Source organism: Chiloscyllium plagiosum, chromosome 9 (genome assembly GCF_004010195.1).
Source record: "Chiloscyllium plagiosum isolate BGI_BamShark_2017 chromosome 9, ASM401019v2, whole genome shotgun sequence".
Taxonomy (NCBI): domain Eukaryota; kingdom Metazoa; phylum Chordata; class Chondrichthyes; order Orectolobiformes; family Hemiscylliidae; genus Chiloscyllium; species Chiloscyllium plagiosum.
The window spans coordinates 89,348,131-89,375,495 of NC_057718.1; the positions used below are offsets into that span (position 1 = coordinate 89,348,131).

At 47.1% G+C, this 27,365-nt stretch overlaps 1 protein-coding gene across 1 annotated transcript in view; it reads right to left on the minus strand.

The window, feature by feature from the left end:
• The window catches only part of syne1b (spectrin repeat containing, nuclear envelope 1b), a 502,247-nt gene that overhangs the window by 131,616 nt on the left and 343,266 nt on the right, over positions 1-27,365 (minus strand). The window contains exons 106-114 of the mRNA XM_043696857.1: positions 24,842-25,038; positions 20,612-20,744; positions 17,612-17,794; positions 15,461-15,610; positions 10,738-10,914; positions 8,619-8,774; positions 7,380-7,535; positions 5,104-5,274; positions 2,309-2,442 (exon numbers count right to left, since the gene is read on the minus strand). Of these exons, the coding sequence (XP_043552792.1) occupies positions 2,309-2,442; positions 5,104-5,274; positions 7,380-7,535; positions 8,619-8,774; positions 10,738-10,914; positions 15,461-15,610; positions 17,612-17,794; positions 20,612-20,744; positions 24,842-25,038 (1,457 nt within the window). The remainder of the gene's footprint in view (positions 1-2,308; positions 2,443-5,103; positions 5,275-7,379; positions 7,536-8,618; positions 8,775-10,737; positions 10,915-15,460; positions 15,611-17,611; positions 17,795-20,611; positions 20,745-24,841; positions 25,039-27,365) is intronic.

Consider the following 27,365-nt stretch of genomic DNA (forward strand, 5'->3'; position numbering starts at 1 on the left):
GAGTCGATAGCCAGAGACTATTTCCCAGGGCAGAAATGGCTAACACGAGGGGTCATAGTTTTAAGTTGGTTGGAGGAAGGTATAGAGGGGATGTCAGAGGCGGGTTCTTTACACAGAGAGTTGTGAGAGCATGGAATGCGTTGCCAGCAGCAGTTGTGGAAGCAAGGTCATTGGGGACATTTCAGAGACTGCTGGACATGCATATGGTCACAGAAATATGAGGGTGCATACATGAGGATCAATGGTCTGCACAACATTGTGGGCTGAAGGGCCTGTTCTATGCTGTACTGTTCTATGTTCTACGCTCTGGAAAACGGGAGGTACAGTTGATGACAATACCTCACATGTGACAGAATAGTGGCCAATGAAGTACTGACAAACAAAGTAATGGCGGCGTAAGTGTGTTATTTTCACTTGTGTCAGGCTGAATGTGGCAATTACTGCCCATTCCCTGTTTCCAAGGGAGCATGAAGAATCACCGAGGTAACAGGGAACCACACTGAGCTTCCCTTTCCTGAGGGACAACAGCTGTACGTTGAGGACAATCCAACCATTTCACACCACCCTTTTCTGCTGCCAGGTCACAAATTAGTGAATTCAGCTCACCACGATGGGTTTTGAGCTCGCTATGCTGCACATGGAGCACTGGAACCACAAGGCTAGAATTAATGTATCTAATTAATCATTAGAGGAGAGCATTGATGAGAAGACCCTCATTCTGATCGCTGTCTTCCTGGGGGGGTCGGGGAAGCAAGACGGGCTGTCCTAGAGGTGGTCGGAAGGTGTGTCAAGGCAGACTGAGACCTGGAAGGGGCATGGGGTGGGCCGAGAGCCGGATGGGGTGTAGGGGCAGCCTGCCTTAGCGTGGCCAGAAGGTGGGAGGGATGTTGGCTTGCTGGGGGTCGGTATTTTATGCATTTTTTAAAAATGTAATTGGACTGTCTTATATGTACTTACTGTTTTGTGATGATGGAAGGCGGGATTTGAGGTTTGTCCTCATTTCCTGAAAACTGGTTGAACGGAAGGACCTGGGGCCTGGCTTTGCCACTTCTCTGTATACAGCTGTTAATGTTATGTGTTTTGTAGACTGTATATTGTTTAATAAAATTTTAAAAATGAAAAGACCCTCATACATGGGAAATTCTGGGGACCACCCCCAAAGCAGTCAAAGAGCAGTGAGACCATTGCACAGCAGGCCAAGGGACTGTGTCGAACAGGAAATTCAATATTAATAGATGACGCTTAGATAATAAAGTGACTCCCACTTTTCTCAGGTATCACAACTACAAAATAGGACTACACGACAAAAGCTTCAGATGTATTGACGCAGCTTCATCTATCAAATAATGCACAAGGACATAAACAGCTCATGCAGAGCAGCAATTGTAAGCCAGGATAAGGAGAAAGCATCAAATGTCAGCTGTGACAGAGCAAGTGAGAGACAGTGGGAAAAGTACAACAAGCAGCCAGGGCAGAGCGAGGGATCCTGTGATTGGAGGGACAGACAGCAGGGGAGAAAGGGATCCTGTGATTAGCGGGACAAAGAGTATGGGAGAAAGGGAACCTGTGATTGGAGGAGCAAAGAGTGCGGGAGAAAACGAACCTGTGATTGGAGGAGCAGAGAGTTCGGGAGAGTGGGAACATGTGATTGGAGGAGCAGAGAGTCCACAAGAGAGGGAACCAGGGATTAGAGGAGCAGGGAGGATGGGAGACACAGAACCTGTGTTTGGAGGAGCAGAGAGCGCAAGAGAGCGGTAGCCTGTAATTGGAGGAGCAGAGAGTGCAGGAGAGAGGGAACCTGTGATTGGAGAAGCAGAGAGTGCAGGAGAGAGGGAACCTGTGATTGGAGAAGCAGAGAGTGCAGGAGAGAGGGAACCTGTGATTGGAGAAGCAGAGAGTGCAGGAGAGAGGGAACCTGTGATTGGAGAAGCAGAGAGTGCAGGAGAGAGGGAACCTGTGATTGGAGAAGCAGAGAGTGCAGGAGAGAGGGAACCTGTGATTGGAGAAGCAGAGAGTGCAGGAGAGAGGGAACCTGTGATTGGAGAAGCAGAGAGTGCAGGAGAGAGGGAACCTGTGATTGGAGAAGCAGAGAGTGCAGGAGAGAGGGAACCTGTGATTGGAGAAGCAGAGAGTGCAGGAGAGAGGGAACCTGTGATTGGAGGAGCAGAGTGTGCAGGAGAGAGGGAACCTGTGATTGGAGGAGCAGAGAGTGTAGGAGAGAGGGAACCTGTGATTGGAGGAGCAGAGAGTACAGGAGAGAGAGAAAACCTGTGATTGGAGGAGCAGCAGCACTCAAGGAAATCCTTACCTTGTATTAACCTCATTGAGATTAGTTGTCAACAAGCTGCTGTCTGGTGGGTGGCACTCCTTCAGGAGTTGATTGGACACAGAGTCAAACTTCTGCAGGCTGCCTTCCGACTTATCCAGTTCCTCTTGGAGGTTCTGTAAAATAAAAGGTGGACCCAACTTTGAAGAAGGTATGTATGTGCCATTTGGGGAACAGAAATACGGTGGCACTTGGATGTTTAACCGCAGAGGTGTACTCTGATCCTTTGTGGTTGGTACAACTGAAGCAATGGAACCACCTTGGACTGAGGCTGAGCTGAGCTAAGCTAAAGCCCCATCACAAGTGAAGGTGACAATTATTGGCCATTCCCTGTTTCAAGTGAACCAGGGGGAGTGGGGAGGGATGGCACATGAAGGAGAAAGGTGAAGAGACAGATTCTGAGAGGAGAGGTAGAGAAAAAGAGGACGAGGTTGAGTTTACATAGCACCTTCCAGGACGGTGGTGAATCATAAAAAGCTTTCAAGTCAACAAAGTACAGCAGATATTTGGATTACAGTGTGGAAACAGGCCCTTCGGCCCAACAAGTCCACGGAAGCACAACCCACCCATACCCCTACATTTACCCCTTTACCTAACACTACGGGCAATTTAGCATGGCCAATTCACCTAACCTGCACATCTTTGGACTGTGGGAGGAAACTGGAGCACCCGGAGGAAACTCACGCAGACACGGGGAGAATGTGCAAACTCCACGCAGTCAGTCGCCTGAGTTGGGAATTGAACCCAGGTCTCTGGCGCTGTGAGGCAGCAGTGCTAACCACTGTGCCACCGTGCCGCCCAACAAAGTACAGCAAACATTTTATTAACCAGCTCCTATTGGACCAGGAGTGTGCTGGTTGATTAAATATTCTGGTTGATTAAGAGGTCCACCAAATCAATGGAAAAACACACACTAAGTAACATAAACGTAATGAAGGGGGTATACACCTTACAGCATAAATCACTTAAATAATAATGCATCTTCGCCTTAAATAAAACCTATCGGCAGAGAGCCTCCTGATCGCACCCTTCAAATGACCACGTGGACATGGTGAAGATCCTAAAAATACATTAAACATCCGGTATTTCCAGTATATCATTTTTTGCCAGTTTATCAAGAGGGCCAGTTCATAAGGTGCCTGTTAAAACAAAGTTGGCTGCACTGTCAAAGTGTCATTATAACTTCAATATGGACACGCAGCAGTCGATTTGTGCGCCTAATGAACAGGACACCGGTGGAGCGATAAATATTGGAAGCGGCATTGGATAGAGCGCCCCTGCTGGCTGGCCATGGATCTGAGCTGGGAGGGCAGAGTCACCTCAAGGGAAAGATGGCACATCACCACCTCAGTACTGCACGGTCACTGCTAACCTGAGATTGGCTGCGCTGGAGTGGAATTTCAACTCACAAACTACAGAGTCTGAGGTCAGTCTCGGGCAACACAGCAGAGGGGTGAAAAGCACAGTGCTGCCAGGCAGGAAGACAGAAAATACACAATAGGCTATTAACAGTGAAACTCTGGAAGAGGTTCAGTGAAGATCAATGATATGGAGGATCACACAAACACAGGCAGTCACCAGAACAAGATGGAGACAGAACTTCAAAAGCAAGGAAAGGATTTTGTAAATAAATCACCACTGAATGAGCAGGCAGGATGGATCGTGATGATGGGAGTATGGGTGAAATTATAGCTTAAATTAGTTTAAATTTAAAATTTCTTCCATTTAATTTGGGTGTCACTGGCAAGGCTAACATTTGTTGCTTGTCCCCAACTGCTAAGTGGCTTGTGAGGCCATTCCATACCGGATAAGCAAGACACAACCACATTACTACAGGTCTGGAATCCAATGTTGCGTGAGGACTGCAGATTTCCTTCCCCAGAGAATACCCTTCCACCTTTCTCATCCCCTAATAAAAATAAACAAACCTCAGTCGCGCTCAGAGTTGAAACCCAGCAGCATCAGATTTTTTGTTTTGGAAGGGTGTGGGAGCAGAAGGGCAGGAGTGTCCCAGGTTTCCGATCCTCCGTGTGAGGAAAGTACTTTCGGATTTTGCTCCAGGAGAGATATTTAAAATTGTGGCACCTGCTGATTGGCTTTAAGGAAGGCAAATAGTGTTCTGGGGAGGATCAGAGAGGTAATTCCAGGGCTTCTGTACTACCTTTGTAAGATGGGGCAACAGCCCCTGCTACATGACTTCAGAGGTTAGAGTGTGTGGTGCTAGAAAAGCACAGCAGGCCAGGCAGCATCCAAGGAGCAGGAGAATCAACATTTCGGGCATTAGTCCTTAATCAGGAATGAGGCCTGATGAAGGGCTTAGGCCCGAAATGTCGACTCTCCTGTTCCGCGGATGCTGCCTGACCTGCTGTGCTTTTCCAGCACCACACTCTAAACTCTGGTCTCCAGCATCTGCTGTCCTCACTTTCTCTAGAACTTCAGAGGTTGTAAGATTCCTCAATACAAAACACCACGCAGCAAATACAAGGGCGTATAAATGGGGTAGCGGTCAAGGGCTATGGGGACCAGGAAAAATTGTCATATGTGAATAATAAAAGCAATGGAGTAGACCAGGTGGGCTGAATGGGCACAAATTCTCTGTAATTTCAGGTCCTCAACAAGCGCCACCACAAACGACACTGTTCACCAGGGTTTCAGTGGCAAAAGGGAATGAGTTCATTTGTCTGCAAGGGAGACAGCGTCCACCTGATCCACCTCAGGCAACCTTCATTAAATGTTACCAAATACCTGCAAGGACAGCGCAAAGTTCAAGCACTTACCTGTAGGTTGTCTACCTGGATTTTCACAGCTTCCAGACAGCCAGTCAGCAAACGGAAACGTGAAAGGGAGTAGCGGGCGTCCATCAGGTGGCCATTAATGTCCTCATAGGCTGCCTTGTAAATATTCCACTGGTCCAGCAACGACTGGAGAGTGATCTTCAACTGGCCAACCTGGAACATGGCAAGGTCGGACAGTGAACGTGTGCTCTCTTGGATTGGGAAAGCCCACATGTCTGGAAAAGTCAAATAAGAGGTGGCCTGGCCTTTCTTGGTTGTGACTAACAGCATCTATTCCCTGCCTTATCGTGAAAATAAACATGTTGTGAAGATAAACAAATGCTACAAAGTACCAGAACAAATATGATGAGACAATGGTCTCCTCAGTATTGTAAGATTACAAGGGAATGGTGGTTAAATCTTGTAGCAGCCACTGGCATGGCTTTGGCGCAGAAAGCTCTGCCTTGAACACGACACTTTATCTCATAAAAAGAAATGTTTGTTCTTGGGATCCTGATCACTTTTACTACTCAACCCTGGTTTCTGAGTTAAACATCACACAACACCAGGTTATAGTCCAACAGGTTTAATTGGAAGCACCAGCTTTCGGAGCGTCGCTCCTTCATCAGGTAGTTGTGATGAAGGAGCAGCGCTTCAAAAGCTAGCGCTTCCAATTAAACCTGTTGGACTATAACCCGGTGTTGTGTGATTGTTAAATTTGTACAACACCGGCATCTCCAAATCCTGGTTTCTGAGAGTCCATTAGGAGTTCATTGCATATTACAGGACTGGGATCGCACGTAGACCAGGTGTGTATGGGTGAGATAGAGACCTTTCTCTGAAGGGCATCACCCATCCAATTGGCCTTTTACTACAAGCCAATGGCTTTCAAGACCTGGTGCCCTGCTGTAAGTAATCAGCTTTGTTGAATTGGAAGGATTTGAGGAACTTCTTCTGATCCACTGTTAGAGCTTTCAAGCTGAAATGCCCCAAGACATGAGAGACATCTAATTCCACCTGATGGAGTGAGTATGTCAGATCAATGGGGTACAATGGTAGCCAGTGCCTTTATACTGTCATCCAAGTGCATGGTGCTGTCATTATCCAAACTTCCACAAAAGGTTGCTGATAATTCATTCATTTGCTTATCTCTTATTGATTTTTTTTAAATGGGTATGGTGTTGCTGGCAAGACTAAAGTGCTCTAGCCTCCCCCAATTGCCCTTGAAGTGCCATTGCAAAGGGAAGTTTGAGAGTCAATCACTTTGCTGAGGATCTGGAGTCACAGGCTGAAGGCCAAACCAAGTAACAACACCCTTCCCGGATGAGGTCTGTGAACTAGATGGGAATTTTGCAACAATTAGCTTTCATGGTCACCACATTTTCCAGAGTTTTGTTCATTAAGATTTAATTTCCCCCAACGGCCATGGTGGGGGGTTGAACCCACGTCCAGACAGCACTGCCCTGGGCCTCAGGATGAGCAGCCCAAATGACATTACCGTCATCTCACTGTCTCCCCATTTCTGCACAGAATCAAAGTATGAATGAGAGGAATCAGGTGAAGTAACTACACGGCCATCCACTGTCACACGGCCATCCACAGTCACACGGCCATCCACAGTCACACGGCCATCCACAGTCACACGGCCATCCACCGTCACACGGCCATCCACAGTCACACAGCCATCCACAGTCACACAGCCATCCACAGTCACACAGCCGTCCACCGTCACACGGCCGTCCACCGTCACACGGCCGTCCACCGTCACACGGCCGTCCACCGTCACACGGCCGTCCACCGTCACACGGCCGTCCACCGTCACACGGCCGTCCACCGTCACACGGCCGTCCACCGTCACACGGCCGTCCACCGTCACACGGCCGTCCACCGTCACACGGCCGTCCACCGTCACACGGCCGTCCACCGTCACACGGCCGTCCACCGTCACACGGCCATCCACCGTCACACGGCCACCCACCGTCTCACGGCCATCCACCGTCTCACGGCCATCCACCGTCTCACAGCCATCCACCGTCTCACAGCCATCCACCGTCTCACAGCCATCCACCGTCATCACAGCCATCCGTCATCACAGCCATCCACCAACCCACAGCCATCCACCATCAATCCAAGAACCAGCCTGTATCAGTCACCCTCCATCAGTCATTGTCTGTCATTCATCAGTTATCCCCCAGACAAGCAGACAGTCATCCTCCATTATCCAATCAGTCATCCTGCACCAATCAAACGGCTGGCCTCCATCACTGAGGTATTATTACCAAGTGGTCCAGATGAGCCCAGGAATGATTAAGTTCTCGGAGTGTTTCCATAACGTTGCTGGAAGCCTCCTCTTTCTTGTTCTGTATCAGCACCAGGCCACTTTTCTCAACTTTCTCCACTTCCTTCTCTTTCACTCGGATAATATCTTCCAGTTCCTAAGAAATAAAATTATGTAAGTTTGCCTCACAGAGATAGACTGATAGTTATGAGCTGCACGAACCCCCTCCCACATTATTGATTTCACCCTGCCCCATCTATACATCCTCCATACCCTCCGCTCTCACATCTCATTCAAGATATTTTCTCATCAACCTAGTCAGAGATGTTATCACACACCATTGGAACGGGTGAGGTTTGAACCTGGGTCTCCTGTGTCAGAGGTACGCTCACTACTACTGCACCAGAAGAGCCCCACGTCCTGTTCTATGTTACATGCTTTAATCATTCCATGTGGTAGCAAGATCTACACAGTTTAAAAGTAAGGGGTAGGCCATTTGGAACAGAGTTGAGGAGAAACTTCTTCACCCAGAGAGTGGTGGACATATGGAATGCTCTGCCCCAGAAGGCAGTGGAGGTCAAGTCTCGAGATACTTTCAAGAAAGAGATGGATAGAGCTCTTAGAGATAGCGGAATCAAGGGCTATGGGGATAAGGCAGGAACAGAATACTAATTGTGGATGATCAGCCATGATCATAATGAATGGTGGTGCTGGTCGAAGGGTCAAATGGCCTACTCCTGCACCTACTGTCTATCGTCTACATTCTCATGAATCGTTCAGTAAAACACTCCTTCCTGAACGCCTCGCTGGATTCATTATTGACTGCCTTCTCCCCACTGTGTGGTTTCAGACTCCCCTTGTCTCTCTGTCAATGATGTGGATGCTCCTTTTAATCTTAAACCCCCTCCTTAGCCTTCCACCTTCTAAAGGCAGCAGCCTGTAAGAGTTTCCTGAGAGCTGACAAGAGGAGATCACAGATCCCATCAGATAGGGCACCTCAGCACAATTCCCACCAGTCTGGGGGCAAGATTTGCCTTCAGTTCAAATGGGCCGACAAAGTGCTGACTAGAGGTCGAGTATATGAGAAGAAATAGTGGAACCAGAGCAGATCAGAAACTTTCACTTGATTTACCCAGGTGTACATGCGTGCTAAGGAGAAGCTGGGCTGCTAGTCTCTGGCTTGAGAGGATTCTCAAAAACAGAGGGGAGGAAGTGATGAGGTTTTCATTCGAATTCATACCTGGCAATCCTTCAGTGCAGAATGGATAGAGGCAAGGTCACTGACTGAGTGCCACTTCTTCAGTTGGTCCTCCTGAGATTCAAACCAATCTTTCAAGCATTGGACACTATTCTCATACTCCGCCCACGATTCTCGTGAGGTTTCTAACGACCCAATCTGTCAAAGCAAATGCACTTGATTAAAGGTCAACTATCAGAGTACAGCTGGAAGTTTCAACCGAGAGATTAGCAACCACCATCTTAACGGACAGATCGACATCTGGTATCTTCCAGGACACAGCGGAATTTTGTTCAGCATTTCCACAGACAATGCAAATCCACCAAAATAAGGCAAAGAGCTGTGAGATCAGAAACAAGAACAGAAATTGCTGGAGAAACTCAGCAGGTTATGCAGCATCTGTGGAGAGAACGCAGGAGTTCACATTTTGAGACCAGTGACCCTTCTACTGAACACTTCTGAGGAGGGGTCACCGGACTCAAAGCGTGGACTCTGACTTCTCTCCACAGAGGCTGCCAGACCTGCTGAGTTTCTCCAGCTATTTCCATTTTCTGAACGCGAATCAACGTCCTGTTTGGGAGTATGGGGTGGATTTGGGGGGGGGCGGGACTTGCCAGTCTCAGGACACCCCAGGCCTGCGCCATGTCTCAAACTCACCGAGACCCCGAGGGGCAGAGTGGTGACCCGTTCCTTCTTTCTGAGCCTTCACGGGTGCTGGATGTGAGTCAGCAGTGGAAGAGATCACTGTATTGGAATACAGACAGGCAGCCATTTTGGTGCTAATCTGCCTTTTCACTCAATCCATACCACAGCATCATCTTGGCACTTTGCTTTCATAATCCTCTATACTCCCAACATGAATCCATCCATTGCCTTTTTGAAATTTTCCACTATTCCAGCTGCGACATCATATTGGAGTCTTCCATAACCCTTTGTAGGCCTCAACTCCTCAGTGCCTTGCTGGACTTGTTGTTTCCTTTGCTTCTGAATGCCCCCACAAAAGGAAATGGTTTCTCTTTACCTATCCTATCAGTTCAAACACCTCAGTGCGATCAAACTTTAATTTCTAGTGCTCAAAAAGGCATATGCATGAAGGGCCTCAGTGAATGAATTTTGAGCAAACTCTGGCCCTCACTTCTGCCCACATAGTTTAAAAAAAAACAGTAGAACTGCAGATGCTGGAAATCAGAAACAAAAACAGAAATTGCTGGAAAAACACACAGGTCTGTCAGCATCTGGAGAGAGAAATCTGGGTTAATGTTTCTGAGGAAGGGTCACTGGATCCGAAACGGCAACTCTGATTTCTCTCCATAGATGCTGCCAGACCTGCTGAGTTTTTTTTTCAGCAATTTCTATTTCTGTTACTCTTAGTTTCACATTTTTAAGCCTGTTATTATTCAGGTGAAGTTGTGTTCCACCCATCCTTCCTCAGATGCTCAGAACTGAATGCAGTAATCTAAATGTGGCCGAAATGCCACTCCTTCAGGTAACGGACAATGTTCCATTCGCATTTTCAATTATGTTTTGTACCTATGCATCAGCCTTTCACAATTCCCGTGCCTAGACACCTAAACCCGTCTGCTTCTTCACAGTTCCCAGCTGCTCACCGTTTGGAAGTTAATCTCATCAAACCTTCAGGTCGGAAGCAGATTCCCACAGCAAACCAAATTTGCCACTATTTACCAACCTCACCTTATCCATCAAAGTCTCTGTCACAATCTGCTGCCATCCACATTAGTTACTGTGCCACCAAGTCAAAGTAGCACCAGCAAATACCTTCGGGAGGAGTTTGGTGTCACAGCCACATGAGATGCCTCTGATAACGTCCACATAGTGAAATCATTTGTTCTCATTGGTAAGGTTGGAACATCCAGTTGGTTTTTTTCCCCCCCTAAAACAGGGAACAGGAGAAGACCAACAAGTCCGCTGAACAAGCCCCACGCTGACGAACCCTGAAGGATCAGGAATGGTCACTTGGACAGCCTCCCCGACAGCAGCGTGATCACCCATGGCAAATAATGAACCGCGAAAACCAGGGCAATAAAAAGGCAAGGTGCTCTGGGAGTCTCTCCATGGAGGTGGAAACCAGTTCAGGGGCAGTGTGTGAAAACCTCTCCGTTACCTGCTCAGTAATGTGTCCTTGCAGCAGTTGCCACCTCCTGTTCATTATTCCAAGGCGCTCAGCGAAATCAGTTTTGTCACTGCGCTTACTCTCCACGTCATGGCTACTGATCTGCAGTACTGACTGGTTCACAAAGTCCACCGTCAACTGCTTACATGCCAGGTCAATCTTGAAAGCCTGTGAAGGACGAATACATTAGCATAACTTGGGTGACTGTCTGTGTGGAGTTTGCACGTTCTCTCCCTATGCGTGTGGGTCTGCACCGGTTCCCTCCCACAGTCCAAAGATGTGCAGGGTAGGTGGACTGGCTATGCTCAATTGCCCCATAGTGTCCAGGGATGTGCAGACTAGGTGGATGAGCCATTAGGAAGTGCAGGATTACGGGGTTTGGGTGGGATGCTCTTCAGAGGGTCGGTGTGGACAAATGGTCTCCTTCCACACTGTGGGAGTTCTAAAAGAAGAACAATCCCACAAGCTGGTGTCAATAGAGGCCAATGCATGGAGAGGTCTTCAGGTACTGAATCAGGCAAAAGTGAGGCTTAGGGTGTGGAGCAACTGCAAATTAAATTTCTGATCAGATTGGCAACGGACTCCATCTCTATTCCACCTGCCCAGTCTTCCCTATTCTTCTTAGCTCGTGGGTCACCAGCAACCCACCAGCTTCCAATTCAACCTTCCTCAAGTGGCAGCTCACAAGGAAGGGACATCATGCCCAGAATCAACTCTCTTCCCCAGACGTGTGACCTCTGCTCAGTCCCTCTGCCTCACCGTGCACCCGAGGTCACAAACTTGGAGCTAAGCTGACCTCGTGTTGCTTTATTGCTACGCAGGAAGGACTGATGTTCCAATAGCACACCGACACGTGGGCAAAATCAAACATTCACCACCCGCGCCCCCACATTGATTGATTAATTTTACTGTCAAGTGCACAGTGAAAAGCTTTGTCTGTGAGCAGTACAGGCAGATCATAGTGAGCAAGGATGTACAGATCAAACAGAGGCGTACAGGTAGTAACTTTTACACATTTAGAATTTCAGTATAGAACATTTATAAGACATGTTAGAGTTAGATCTGCTTTAGGGAGCTCACCAGGAATTGCAGAGTGTTGCGCATTTTGCAATGCACCTTTACTGCAGTGCAATGCTTCACAGGAGCACTGTCATGCAGAATGATCAAAAGCAGAAACAGCTGCTGAAGTGTTCCAAGGGTCCGTTCCAGGGACCCCAGCCTCGGCCCGACTCTCCAGTGGAGTACTGAGGAGTACTCGCATGTCTGAGGTGCTGTCATGCACTTCACACTGCACTGAGGCTCCATCCAGCCCTCAGCAGAGGGAATGAAGGAGCCCATCACACTATTCAAAGTAAAGCAGGGAAGCTCACCCTGTTACCTGAGCCGAAATGTATCCTTCAGCTTGATGCAAACAGATTACTCAACCCGTTGCGACACTGCCAAAGGTGGAACCTTGCTATGTGAAAATGGGGTGCCCATTTCTCCACCAAATAACATTGGCATTAACTCAAAGCACATGACTGGTTACTTATGGAAATATTTGAAGAAATAGTGTTAGGTGCATTAGTCAGGGCTAAATATAGGGTAGGGGAAGGGTCTGGGTGGTTCGGATGGTTGGTGTGGACTTGTTGGGCCAAAAGGCCTGTTTCCATATTGTAGGAATTCTAATCTAATCAAAAAAAAACTAATGGGCGTTATGTAAATACAGACTCTTTTTTTACGTTCTACTTCTCAGAAACATACAAAATCTTTCAGCTAATTCCTCTTCTCAGTGACAATATGGCTGACCTGTATCTTGTCACCAGCTCTTGACTATAATCATTAGTCTATTACCAAGCAACTGATCAAAGGTCTTTGGAAGATCTGGATAAATTACCTCAACCGCATTGTCACTGCCTGCTCTGTTACCTTCAATAAATTAACAAGGTCAGGGGTAAACGTAGGAAAATGGGGTAGGGGAATGAGTCTGAGTGGGTTACTCTTCGGAGGGTTGGTGTGGACTAGTTGGGCTGAAGGGCCTGTTTCCACTCTATAAGGATTCTATGTAAGGTTGGCTTGAAACCTACGCTGACTGCTCATTATACTGTTTCTCATTTCTCGATGTCTGTCTAACCTCTCTTTCAGCAGTGTTTCCAATATTTCATCTCACTGATGTTAAGCTGTGGTAACAATCTGTTCTCCATCTTAAAAATACAAGTGACAACGATCCACTAATTGGCTGACACGTCACCAAGTTTTAAACAAAGTTTTAGATCTGAACAGTAAACACCAGCTATATCTTCCCTGATTCGCTTAAAATAAATGTGGTTGCTATGCAGAGCAGAGATTTTGACCATTTTAGTTTATTCATTAACCTTTTTTTATTTTAAGTGTACTTGCATTATTCATATCATCATTAAATAAATAGCAAAGCAATATAATTGTTTGATAGTTTTGCAATCTCTTTCTGGTTACCTGTGGTATCAAACTGCCATCCTTAATGGTCCTGTTACCATCACAACCTGCCATTCTTAATGGTCTGGTTACCATCACAACCTGCCATCCTTAATGGTACTGTTACCATCACAACCTGCCATCCTTAATGGTCCGGTTACCGTAACAACCTGCCATCTTTAATGGTCCGGTTACCACCACAACCTGCCATCCTTAATGGTCCGGTTACCATCACAACCTGCCATCCTTAATGGTCCTGTTACCGTAACAACCTGCCATCCTTAATGGTCCGGTTACTACCACAACCTGCCATTCTTAATGGTCCGGTTACCATCACAACCTGCCATCCTTAATGGTCCTGTTACCATCACAACCTCCCATCCTTAATGGTCCGGTTACCGTAACAACCTGCCATCCTTAATAGTCCGGTTACCATCACAACCTGCCATCCTTAATGGTCCGGTTACCATCACTACCTCCCATCCTTAATGGTCCTGTTACCATCACAACCTGCCATCCTTAATGGTCTGGTTACCATCACAACCTCCCATCCTTAATGTCCTGTTACCATCACAACCTGCCATCCTTATTGGTCCGGTTACCATCACAACCTGCCATCCTTAATGGTCCTGTTACTATCACAACCTGCCATCCTTAATGGTCCGGTTACCGTAACAACCTGCCATCCTTAATGGTCCTGTTACCGTCACAACCTCCCATCCTTAATGGTCTGGTTACCGTAACAACCTGCCATCCTTAATGGTCCGGTTACCATCACAACCTACCATCCTTAATGGTCTGGTTACCGTAACAACCTGCCATTCTTAATGATCCTGTTACCATCACAACCTGCCATCCTTAATGGTCCTGTTACCATCACAACCTGCCATCCTTAATGGTCCTGTTGCCGTAACAACCTCCCATCCTTAATGGTCCGGTTACCGTAACAACCTGCCATCCTTAATGGTCCTGTTACCATCACAACCTGCTATTCTTAATGGTCCGGTTACCGTAACAACCTGCCATCCTTAATGGTCTGGTTACCGTAACAACCTGCCATCCTTAATGGTCCTGTTACCGTAACAACCTGCCATCCTTAATGGTCCGGTTACCATCACAACCTGCAATCCTTAATGGTCCTGTTACCATCACAACCTGCCATCCTGAATGGTCTGGTTACCGTAACAACCTGCCATCCTTAATGGTCCTGTTACCATCACAACCTGCCATCCTGAATGGTCTGGTTACCGTAACAACCTTCCAGTTTTCATTGATGTGTCAATCACATATTTTCATCATCTTGTTTTATATTGTTTGTTACCTTAACTTAAATTGTTTTTTATTTCTCTAATCTTTTCGCACCATCTCTGATCATGTACTCTTCAGTTATTCATATATTTACTGAATGTCTCTTTCCTCATCCTTATGCCTATATTCAATGATGAAGGCTCAGCAACAGTTAGCCGTTCTTTCCTTTCAGTGGAACATACGTTCCTGAACTCTGTTGAACATTGTATTAGATGTTTCACATTGTTGTTCTATATTGCTGTTTATCCCCTTTTGTTTTCCCAAAGTTAGAATCACTGAATCCCTATTGCACAGAGAGAGACCATTCGGCCAATAGAGTCTGCACCAACCCTCCAAAAAACATCCCGGATCCAGCCCCCCACCTATCACTGTAACCCTGCTAACCTACCCAGCCTGCACAACCCTATGTAGCCTGACCAATCCACCTAACCTGCGCATCTTTGGACTGTGGGAGGAAACCGGAGCACCGGGTGGAAATACACACAGACATGGGGAGAATGTCTGTGTGGAGTTTGCACAGTCACCCAAGGCTGGAATCAAACCCGGGTCCCAGGTGCTGTAAGGCAGCAGTGCTAACCACTGAGCCACCGCGTTGCCCCAAAGTTCTATTCTCAGCCTCTCAACACCAACTACTGTAGAAAACTCCTGAGTTAGTTTTCATATTACTCACGCCTTTCTCTATCACACCTTAAAGCATTGTAATATTATTATGGTCACTATTCCCCAAACTCTCCACCTTTACTTCTCCTTCCTGCTCTCATTCGTTCACAATTACTAAATCCAATATTGAATATTGTCTCGTTATGCCTCTAACATACTGGGTAGAAAGGAATCATTGGCACTCCATCTCCTTACTAACTACCCTGTTCCTGTCGATTAGTTTTCAGTTATTCTTTAACAGTTTTAAGTTCAATGAAATCAACCCTGAATCGACTTTATTCGAGACAATGTTAGCCTAGACTTTCTTCCTTACCTTGTACTTCTTGAGGTATTGTTCTATCATCTGTGAACCCACAGCACTTCGAATTCTCTCATCATCCTCTTCAAGGGTTTGTTCCATAAGTGAAATCCAGTTCATGAGCTCGTTGATGGCTGTGCGTGAAGGCAATTTCTCCATCTGAAGCTGAGAAGAGAAAGATTTTCAACTTCTTCCATAGTCGGCATCCGTCCTGCACCTCGACACTCAGGAGCACCAAGCTTGTTATTGTAATTTATGATAGGGATTACAACCAGAGCAAGGTAAAACTCACAGAAGGATGTTAGGGCTGTTTTCCCTGGAGCATCAGAGGCTGAGGGGTGACCTTATAGAGGTTTACAAAATTATGAGGGGCATGGATAGGATAAGTAGGCAAAGTCTTTTCCCTGGGGTTGGGGAGTCCAGAACTAGAGGGCATAGGTTTCGGGTGAGAGGGGAAAGATATAAAAGAGACTTACGGGGCAACTTTTTCACGCAGAGGGTGGTACGTGTATGGAATGAGCTGCCAGAGGAAGTGGTGGAGGCTGGTACAATGGCAACAATTAAGAGGCATCTGGATGGGTATATGAATAGGAAGGTTTTGGAGGGATATGGGCCGGGTGCTGGCAAATGGGAAAAATAAAAATTTAGGATATTTGGTTGGCCTGGACGAGTTAGACTGAAGGGTCTGTTTCAGTGCTGTACATCTCTGTGGCTCTATGTGTGATTGTGTAAACTATTTCAACTATGTCCATGGACTGACATAGAATCGTAGAATCCCTACAATCCCTACAGCGTGGATCTCAGGTCCTTGTGTTATGAAGGTGTAGGTGAGTACTGTATCTTTAAGAGAGTGTGGAAGTTGGCATGGACCGAGAGAACACAGAGTGTGCTGAAAAATTTAAAAAGGTAACATTTGCTTGTGAAAACAAATAGCTAGAGCTGCGTTGCTATGTTACGCAACAAATTTGAATTCAGCCAATAGTTCAAATTATGCCCCAAGATACCAAAATCAGGTCGAATTCGAATTTTAATATTTTGGAAGACATCTAATCACTGTCCGATGTTTTGGGTATATAAAATTGGGCATTTTGAACAGTTAGCGAGAGTGGCAAATAGCACCAATGAAAATATGGCCTGTAGATCCTCTCTCTGAAAGGTACCTTTTCATGTAAAAGTTGTGAAGTAGAAGACCGAAGACCCAGGAAAGAACAAAGATACCAAGGGAAAAGCAACAACTGGCTGGTTTTTAAACCTGATTTTTTTTTGTAAACTCAATCGGGGGGGCTTTACTGGATCAAGATAGTGTCGTAGAGGGGGAGGCAGATAAATTGATCAGACGAAGGAGGATTACCGTGTAGATAGTTGGTGTTTAATGTTCTTGTATTTCTTGGAGTTAAAGAATAAATTGTTAATTTTTTTCTTTACAAACAGGGGTTTTTGTAGTTCTCGGTCACTCATACTTTAACAGATTATGAGGCGAAGTGAGCTTTTCTGTGAGTCTGGTTCAAATTAGCAGAAGGGTTTACCCCATGTCACAACACTTGGGTCCATGAGGCAACAGTGCTAACCACTGACCATAGACATCAAACCAACACTGAGTTCCAAATGTCTCCTCTCAAATTACCATCCTCACTCTTGCATGGAGATCTGGAGTGATGGCTCAGCTCAGCTCCTCAGACAGGCCCACAGGCTCCCTGGCTTGATTCTACTTCAATACCTAGATACTCAATCTTGTGGCATGGGAGGGCGGAAGTGGGAGATTGGCTGAGAACTCCCAGGACTTAGAGCTTGGCTGCAATGCCTCATGGTCACTTCACAAGCGTTCACCCCTCCCTCACTCAAGAGGAGTGGAGGCTTCTGACTGGAGAAGCACAGAAGGTGGCCACTCAGCCCATTCAATTGGTGTCAGCTCCCGTGCTGGAAAACTAACCCCGCGTGCTACAGTGTCGATCCCAAAACTATTTGCCGTGCCTCACTATCTCCTTACGGGCCTGCACATTTCTGAACGCAGGGAACAAGAGAGGAAGTCGCAAGTTTGCTCTCTCTCTCTCTCGCTCTCCCCTCCCCCATGATGAAAAAGGGAGCCCCCAAATATCCAAATTCTTCACGCGCATTAGATTCTCACTGGATTGCCTTTACTCGGTGACACATCAATCTCTCCCATACCTGGTGCAGCCTCTCTTGGACCAGGGGGATTTGAGTGAGGAGCTCTGTCCACTGTCCGTCCGTCTGGGCCAGCCCAGATCGCAAGGAAGCTGTGTCCACCTTCTTGAGCCGCAGGAGCTGATTTCCCCGACTCAGCACCGAGGATTTGAGGGAGGACTTGGTGTCGACCTCCTTGGAAAATTCCTGGGAAAGGAACCGAGTCAGTAGACGATTTGGAAAGCTGCTCACGCACTGCTGCTAAACCAGTCCATTATTAAAAGCACTAGTCATGTGCAATAATTAAATGGGAAAACAAAGCCTGTTTAAAACATGCATTAGATTAGAATCATGCAGCACAAAAGGATGTCATTTGGCATATTGCTTTTTTCTTATTTGTTAAATGCTAGGCCAATATTTATGACTCATCCCATTGGGGGAATCTAAGAGTCAACCACATTACTGTGGGCCTGGAGTCACACAGAGGCCAGACCAGCTAAGGACGGCAGAGTTAGCTCTGAAGAAGGGAGAGTGGACTCGGAACATTAACTCTGTTTTTCTCTCTACAGATGCTGCCAGACCTGCTGAGTTTCTCCATCAGAACTCCTGCATCTTTGTTTTAGAATTTGCAAACTGGATGGGCTTTGATAACAATCGATCGTAGTTTGGATAAGCCGGCTTTAAAAACAGCAGCTGCTGGGGAAGCTCAGCAGGTCTGGCAGCATCTGCGGGAAAAAGCAGAGTGAACGTTTCGAGTCTCAGAGCTCGACAAAGCTTTTGACACTGTGAAACACTGGATGACAGCGTGGATGACAAAGCTTTTCACTGTGCCTCAGTGCACGCGGCAATAAATTCAATTCAACTCAACTCATCTGTCAGACCTGCTGAGCTTCTCCAGCAACGTCTGCTTTTGCTCCACATTTCCGGCATCTTGCAGTTCATTGTTTCAATTTAATTCCAGTTTCTTTCTCTTTTAAATTGAATCCAAGTTTCACCAGGGTGGGATTCAAACCCATGTCCCCAGCACATGACCCTGGGATGATTGGTTGAGTAACATTCCCATTGTGCCACCGCCTCCCCTGTGCTGTGTTGCTCCAGCTCTTTGGGAAGAGCTTCCTGCTAATTCACACTGTCCCTGTAGTGCGGCAGATTTTGCCTTTTGAAGCCACTCAAAGCTCTGAGTGTTAACAATCCAGGCTGACCTTCCAGTGCTAGTGGACAGCCACACTAGCAGAGACACAGTCGTTCAAGGAAGGTATGATATTGAAGGCCTAGCTACACTCTCAGGTGGACACTAAATACCCCATGATGCCATTGTGAAGCAGCACAGGGGCCCTACCTCTGCTGCCAATATTTACCTACCAGCCATATCTTGAAACAGATTATCTGGTCATTAGCAGACTGGACGCAAATTAGCTGCTGTGTTCCCTACATTCCAACAGTGGCTACATTTCAACGGTACTGCATTAAGTAAAATGCTTCGAGACGTCCAGTGGTTGTGAATGGCGCTATACAAATGCAGAGAAAATGAGGTCTGCAGATGCTGGAGATCAGAGATGGAAATGTGTTGCTGGAGAAGCGCAGCAGGTCAGGCAGCATCTAGGGAACAGGAGAATCAACGTTTCGGGCATTAGCCCTTCTTCAGGAAGGGCTAATGCCCGAAACGTCGATTCTCCTGTTCCCTAGATGCTGCCTGACCTGCTGCGCTTCTCCAGCAACACATTTCCATCGCTATACAAATGCAACCTTTGCTTTTTACGCTACTGGAGGGAGACTGCACGGGAAGTGTAGATAGTATTGATCAGACAAGGAGATCACTTCTGCGGGCAGGGGGGTAAAGAAAACTTACAATCTCAGCTCTCTGCAGCAATCAGAACTGTCCTGTGTGTTAATAGGCCAGCTGCTAGCTATACCTCACAATATCCAGCGGTAATTCAAACAGTAATCCTATCTGCAGGAGATTCAAGGCCACAAGTAAGTTTAGGAATGTCTTGATGTATGATTTACATGGGATAATTCAGATTTTAAGGAAAGCAAAATCCTGCTAATATTTTGTCCCAATGTTTATAGGTCAGCATGAATCAAGATTAGATTCCCGACAGTGTGCAAACAGGCCCTTCGGCCCAACAAGTCTACACTGACCCTCCAAACAGTAACCCACCCAGAGCCATTCCCCTATCCTATATTTACCCCTGACTAATGCACCTAACCTATGGGCAATTTAGCATGGCCAATTCACCGGACCTGCACGTCTTTGGACTGTGGGAGGAAACCGGAGCACCCGGAGGAAACCCACGCAGACACGGAGAGAATGTGCAAACTCTACACACACAGTCGCCCAAGGCGGGAATTGAACCTGGGTGCTGGGGCAACAGTGCGAACCACTGAGCCACCGTGCCACCCCAACCACCCATAAAACCTCACATTTTATTGGCCAATGTTCTTAATGTCTGGGTGACAACCTCGTAAACTCCACATTCCCCCACCACTGAAAGGGACAGCTCCCCTTCTTATCTGCTGGGTGGCTCATGCTGTTTCCAGTATGAACAAGCCCGGCAAGGAAATGGCACCTGCGGCACAGGGGAGGTGATGACACAATGGCAACACCTCTATCCATGCAGGCTATCCCAGGGCATTCCCAGTCTAATCCCATTTTCTCACAAACAACTATCCGATTTCCAATGTCTCGATTCTGCTTCAACAACGGCTGAATGCAGCAACTCATGCAGACCAACGCTCAAGGAGATCTTTCTTATCTCCTCCCCTTCCAACCCAGCACACCCTTTCTCTCCCCCCCAACAAAATGTAAAGTTTGAGACGTGGGTGTCAGTTACCGCTCACCCTTAAATGACTCTGGAGAGAGGGCTTGAGCAGCAGAAACAAATGCTCTGCAGGCACCACATCCTAACCCGCAGCAGCCTCTGGAGGTTTCACTAAGGTCTCACGTCGTGCTTGAACCAGCAGACATTACGTTATCGCCCGCCAAGGTGGCAAATGTCAGGATGTGAAGCGGTAGACACTCACCAGAAACGAGCTAAGGTGGTCCCTGATGGCGTCGAGCTCCTGTGGAAGGGTCACTGACTGCAGCTTCCAAAATTCCAGGCGCTCCACTGCAGACTGGAGCCATTGATTCAGCTCAGTGTACTCAACCTGGTACCTTCGCAGGAAGCAAAGGAATGAGCAAGAGTTAACTGAAGAGAAACAAGGTGTCGACAGCCCAGACACGTGGAGAAAACCACAGAAGATTCAAAACAATGTGGAAGTGAAACGTACAGCCAAATCTAAGGAGGAGGGGAAGAACGGGGTTTACTTATGTTTGGATCCTGATGGAGCTCTGCGCTCTGATTGGAGTCCCACACTGTTATCACTTCCTAGACAAACTATGTATCATCTCTGTAAGTATGAGCAAGAGCTAAATCCGAGCTCCCAATCTGCTGACTGCCCAAGGTCTCTGCTCCCTCTGTGAGGGCCTACCGTTCTCACGCAGCATGGCAGCCAGTTACCAGGATGACACAAACCCATCAAAAGGTGAGCAGGCTTCCTGCGCCAGTAACCAAACACCCATCCTTAGTGATTCAGGCTGCTGACCTCTGACCTCTCACGGCAGCGAGTCTCTCGGGCCTGAACTCATGGTTGGATGCCCACATCAAAACTACCCCACGGGATGGGGATATCTTGAGGAGGTTCATGGTGTGGAAATCAAGTTGGGTTCATGGCATGCCAGTTGAGGGGGTTGGGCAGGGATGATCCCAGACACTAGGTGTGGAGAACTTGGGAGGGTACAAAAGCAGGGTTACTGACTTCCACATTTCTTGTGTTGGGCTTTCACGAACTCCTATTCACTGTCACCCTCACCGTGCTATGCTGGTTCTTGTTCCGGCTACATCTAGAGTTCAGCACTCTCAACTGGGTGTTCTAATCCCTCTGAGGCCTGTCCCCTCAAGATAACATTCTTCAAGGCTTACACAGGTTGGGTGCTCAGAAGCTGTTTTTCAGACTGACAAATCTAGAACTTGGGCTCAGAGCCTCGGAATAAGACAATAACCATTTCGGACTGAGATGAGGAGAAATTTCTTCATAAAAGGAATGTAAATCTTTGGAATACCTTAACCCCAAAGTGCTGTGGATGTTCAGTTGTTGAGCATGTTTAAGATCTAGATCAATAGAGTTTTAGTCACTAAGGGTATCAAGGGACATTGGGTATGGACAGGGGAGTACACAGAGGTCGATCAGACAGAACCTTACTGAATAGCAGCACAGGCCCGAGGGGGGTTGTTGTGTGGTTGGCCTCCTGTTTCTCATGATCTTTACCAATACCTCCAGCCTCAGAATCTTTCAAGATCTCTGCTCTGCTCAGACCTTGTGAGTCTAGAATTTCCTCCACCCTGACAAATTTCTTCAGAGTTAGAGTTTTCTTACAGCCTCTTAATGCTGACTCGTATTCGGGAAATGTAGGCCGTGGTCTCTTCCTTATGCTCCGGGTGATACTAGCAAGGGGATAATTGGGCATCCACTCTCGTTGCCCTGACAACCAGTGGCTTCAGTCAACCATTTAAAGTGAACCTGGAGTAAAGCATATGGAGTCGGTTCGAATAATCCGTTCCACCCCAGCCCCCTTTCCCGGGAGGACATTCGTAAACCCAGTTGTGGATTTTTACAATTCAGTTGTTTGATGATCATTTTCCTGATGCTAGTCGCAATGATCAGTTTTAATGAATTTAATCTGGTCATTGCCTCAGCTAAGATTTCAACTCTTGACCTCAAGGCTATGAATACTCCAAATTAATGTGCCCCACACCCAAAGCCCTACTTGATTCAAAGACAGTGACAGCACAACCATCTATTTACAGAGAACGGCTCATCTCACTCCCATTAGTATTTCATATTGGAATGGAGTTAATAGCAAAAAACAAACAAAAACATTCCATATACAATAAAACTACTTTTAAATCACCATGTAACAAACTTAACAGGAAGTGACTGAACAATGTAAAATGTTGTGGATAACACAGCGGTAAACAGGCTAAAAAATAGACTAGATTCCCACCATGTAAAAGGAGCAGATTCTGAATTCATAAAGCCCCATTTAAAAAGAGCGAATAACCAGTCAGATACAATTTACATCAAAATGAACGGCTTAAGAGTAAAAGCGGTCATCAGCTGACCTGTGTGAGACCTGACAACGATGGAAATGAAAGAAAGACACACACACACTCTCTCTCACACACAGACACACTCTCTCTCACACACACAGACACACTCTCTCTCACACACACAGTCTCTCTCACACACACACACACTCTCTCTTATACACAAACACACACACAACACACACACACACAAGCACACACACACACCCTAGTTTTAAAGGCCAGTTTAATGAACGAACAAGTGAAACTATCATTTGCCATTGCCACCAGTTATCGACTCTTTCCAGTAAATGATATAAATCACCTCTGAACCAGTCCAGATCTTCTGAGATCTGACTGTCTCTTCAGGAAGAGCCCTTTCCATCACCCTTTATCAAGCAGTTGGTAAAAGGTAACAGAGCCCTCATGGGATAGGTGCTATGACAGTAAACCCTAGTCTCTGTGGCATTGGGGCTGTTAATTAGCCTCAGTGAGCCAGGGTGTTCTTGCTCACTCTCTAGTCATCCCTTCTGGAAAGTAAGCTTGACCTTGGGTATTTTAAGTTGAGGACAGGATCAGTAGCTGCTGCGATGCCTCTGCAGCCAAATAGTCTGTGGGCTTCACGCTCCAAATTCACATCTGAAAAGTGACCGCTGTACGTGACACTGTTCAGCTACTCCTGAGCCAACCCTGCATGGAGACTGTTGTATAAGGAGCTGGTTGGTGGGGGAACGCTTAAGATCTCAAAGGATTGAGACACATCATCTGGGTCTCCTTCATAGCCTCTGCAACGATCACAGACGTGTTAAGGTGCAAAGAGTGGCCATTCAGCCCACAGTGCCTGCAGCAGCTCGCTCAATGAACATCACTGCCTGCTTCCAATCTCCCGCTTTTCTCCCCTGCCCCATTCTCTTGCACATTCAAGTCAAGTCACCATAGTCTTGCCAGACTATACAGCTGCTCTCTCATTAGAGTGATGACTGATGGTGATTTCACCTCAGACAAAGGGAGAGGTTGAGAAGGTGGGTCCTTCATGGCAAACTCAGCCAGTGATGGGAATTGAAGCCACGCTGTTGGCATCACAGTGCTTCGCAAACCAACTGTCCAGCCAACTGAGCTAAACTGACCCCTCCCCCCTTTTCATACACATTATTCCTATCCAAATAATCACCCAATTCTCTCCTCAATGCCTCAATTGAACCATCCTCCATCACACATCCAGGCAGAGCACTGCAGACCCTAACTAATTCTGGTCTCCAGGATGTTGTGAAACTTGAAAGGGTTCAGAAAAGATTTACAAGGATGTTGCCAGGGTTGGAGGATTTGGGCTATCGAGAGAGGCTGACCAGGGCGGGGCTGTTTTCCCTGCAGAGTCGGAGGCTGAGGGGTGACTTTATAGAGGTTTATAAAATCATGAGGGGCACGGGTAGGGTATAATAGGCAAGGTCTTCTCCCTGGGGTCGGGGAGTCCAGAACTAGAGGGCATAGGCGTAGGGTAAGAGGGGAAAGATATAAAAGGGACCTAAGAGGCTACTTTTTCACACAGAGGGTGGTGCATGTATGGAATGTGCTGCCAGAGGAAGCCAGTACATCCATACCAGGGAAAGAGCATGGTGGCAGCAATTTACCAGATGGAATCTTGCCCAAGAAATGGGAGGTGCTGAGGATTCACCTGACAATACGGGTGAGGGTAAGCAGAAGCACAAACGTTACTTTTGGTGCTCAGAGCTTATTGGTCTGAATCAGTCTCGGTGAAACGCAGCAGTAACGAGCTCTATGCTTCATCTCCGATGCTTAAGCACACCGTGCAGGCAGAAGGTCTCGTGTTCCCGATGGAATGTTAAAACCGAGGTGTCGCCTGAGCATTCAAGTAGATCTGCGCAGGATTCAGTGGCCCTGTTACGAGGATGGTCAGGGGAGGATCTATCCTTCAACTGACATCGCCCAATCTGGTCGTTATCACTTCTGTGCACGTGGGATCTTGCTGTGCAGCATCCCAAACACTTCAACTGCAGAATGTGTGATGAGACCCAGAAGTGAAAGACCAGACTGGAAAACCTGACAGGTTGGATTTCGGAAACTGCAGCCCACAGTTCAGACCCACTGACAAAGTTCTCCCTTTTACCTGTTCCAGTGTTTCAGGACAGTTTCGAGGCGATGTAACTCCCTGCTCACTCTGGTGGTACTGGACAGCCAGTTCTCCCCGAGCTGGGCTACCTGAGCCTCCAGTTCTGCACAACTGACAGACATCAGGAGCTTCCTCCCATCTTCCAGCACTTGGTACAACTGTGGCTGATGTTCAGTCAAGCTGGCCTTTAACCTCTGAAATGGACAGAACATCAAATCAGATAGAGGCCATTTAGCCCATCGAGTCTATAGTGGCCCTCCAAAGAGCAGCCTGCCCAGGAGTTTGGTAAAGTGCTCCTCCATACTGTACCCCACTTTATCCAGAGGCAGCCTCCACAATTATTACCTGGTCTTCTGAAACGCAAGTTGCAAGTACAAGTTCAGCAGGAAGCGGATGTTAGTGGGGGTGGGGTGGGGTGAACGGAAAGGGACATTTTCCTCTCACGCCATTCTGCGGTTCTCAGCTCAACACCATACACACACACAAGGAGCAGGACCAACACTGAGGGCCATCATTACCTTTCACCTGAAAGATTGTAGTGCTATATCAGCTGGTCCAGGTATTCAGTCCCTGCAAACATGCAGCATCACCCTGGACACCTGCAGCTCCATCTTCTGGGTCCTTTCACCCCTCCCTCAGGCAGCCTCTGCCTCCTTTCCTCAGACAGACGTCCACTTTGAGCTGCGGCCAATACAGTCCAGCCTCCCTCCCTCTGTCATCCTCTGCGTCATGTGGAACTTTGACCACACGATCTCAATTGTTACATAGCGCAGGCAAACGCAAACCCATCACAAGAAAGCAGCGGCTATCTGCCCCGAAATCGCGGCCTACCTTACCTGCTGCACACCATTTTCACCCACAACTGTGACTCTGAATGCACGGACTGCCCAATTGTCTAGACTTTGATTGGGAAGGGAAACTCAATTCTGGTGAGCTGACCTTTTAAGGAGCGCGTGTGATGTGCAAATGTGTTCAAAAGGGCTTCCTGAAGCTTGTCGTCATCATATTGTGCCAGACTCACGTGGGACGATTTAGATCGTCTATATTTGTAAACGGGGAAACAAACTTTAAGGAATCATTGGGAGAGAATGTGAATCAAGCATCAAAAATCATGGTTTACATCTTCAGCCTGGCCTCTGTTCAGGCCAGGAATTGTCACAAGCAGATCAGGTAGGACACAATGATTTGGTGAATGCGCGTTTGTCATATTTCAAGGAAGGGTATTCTAGTTATGGAGGGAGCAGCCCAATGGTTTACCAACTGGTTTGGCAACTAATTCCTAGGAAGGCAGGACTGACACGTGAAGAGGGTTAGGATTTGGTTAGGACCGTACTCACTAGAGCTTTGAAGAAAGACGGGGGAATCTCATAGAAACCTCTAGAATTTGAACAGGATTAGACAAGGTAAATGCAGGAAGGACGTTCCCGACGATCAGAATGTCCAGAGTCAAGGGTCACAGTTTTAAGACACAGGGTAGGTCATTTAGGACTGAGCTGAAGAGGAATTTCTTCATCCAGAGCCTGTGGAATTCTCTGCCACAGAAAGCAGTTGAATCCAAAATACTGAATGTTTATATGAATGAGTTAGATATGGCTCTTAGGGCAAGAAGGATCAAAAGGGTACAGGGATAAAGTGGGAACAGGGTACACTGATGGAGGACCAGCCATGAATGCTGTAGCAGGCTTAAAGGGCTGAATGGCCTACTCCTGTAGCAGCTATTTTCTACAAATGAATTACTTTTATTGTCATTGTATAACATAATATCGTAAAATATTATTATTTTACAGTGAGAAAAGCCGTAAAATACAGTGAAAAGCTTTTCCACCATTGCCATGATCTGAGTTTCAAGAACAAGAAAACTTATCACAGAATCCCTACAGTGTGGAAACAGGCCCTTCAGCTCAAAAAGTCCACCGTGACCCTCCGAACAGTAACCCACCCAGACCCATTCCCCTATTGCTCTACATTACCATTAACTAACGCACCTAATCCACACATCCCTGAACACCACGGGCAATTTATTGTGGCCAATTCACCTAACCTGCACATCTTTGGACTGTGGGAGTTGTTGCGAGGGTTGGAGGATTTGAGCTATAGGGAGAGCATCAGAGGCTGAGGGGTGACCTTATAGAGGTTTACAAAATTATGAGGGACATGGATAGGGTAAATAGGCAAAGTGTTTTCCCTGGGGTCAGGGAGTCCAGAACTAGAGGACATAGGTTTAGGGTGAGAGGGGAAAGATATAAAAGAGACCTAAGGAGCAACTTTTTTCACGCAGAGGGTGGTACGTGTATGGAATGAGCTGGCAGAGGATGTGGTGGAGGCTGGTACAAAGCCATGTTGACTATCCCTAATCAGTCCTTGCCTTTCCAAATACATGTACATCCTGTCCCTCAGGATTCCCTCCAACAACTTGCCCACCACCGAGGTCAGGCTCACTGGTCTATAGTTCCCTGGCTTGTCTTTACCGCCCTTCTTAAACAGTGGCACCACTTTTGCCAACCTCCAGTCTTCTGGCACC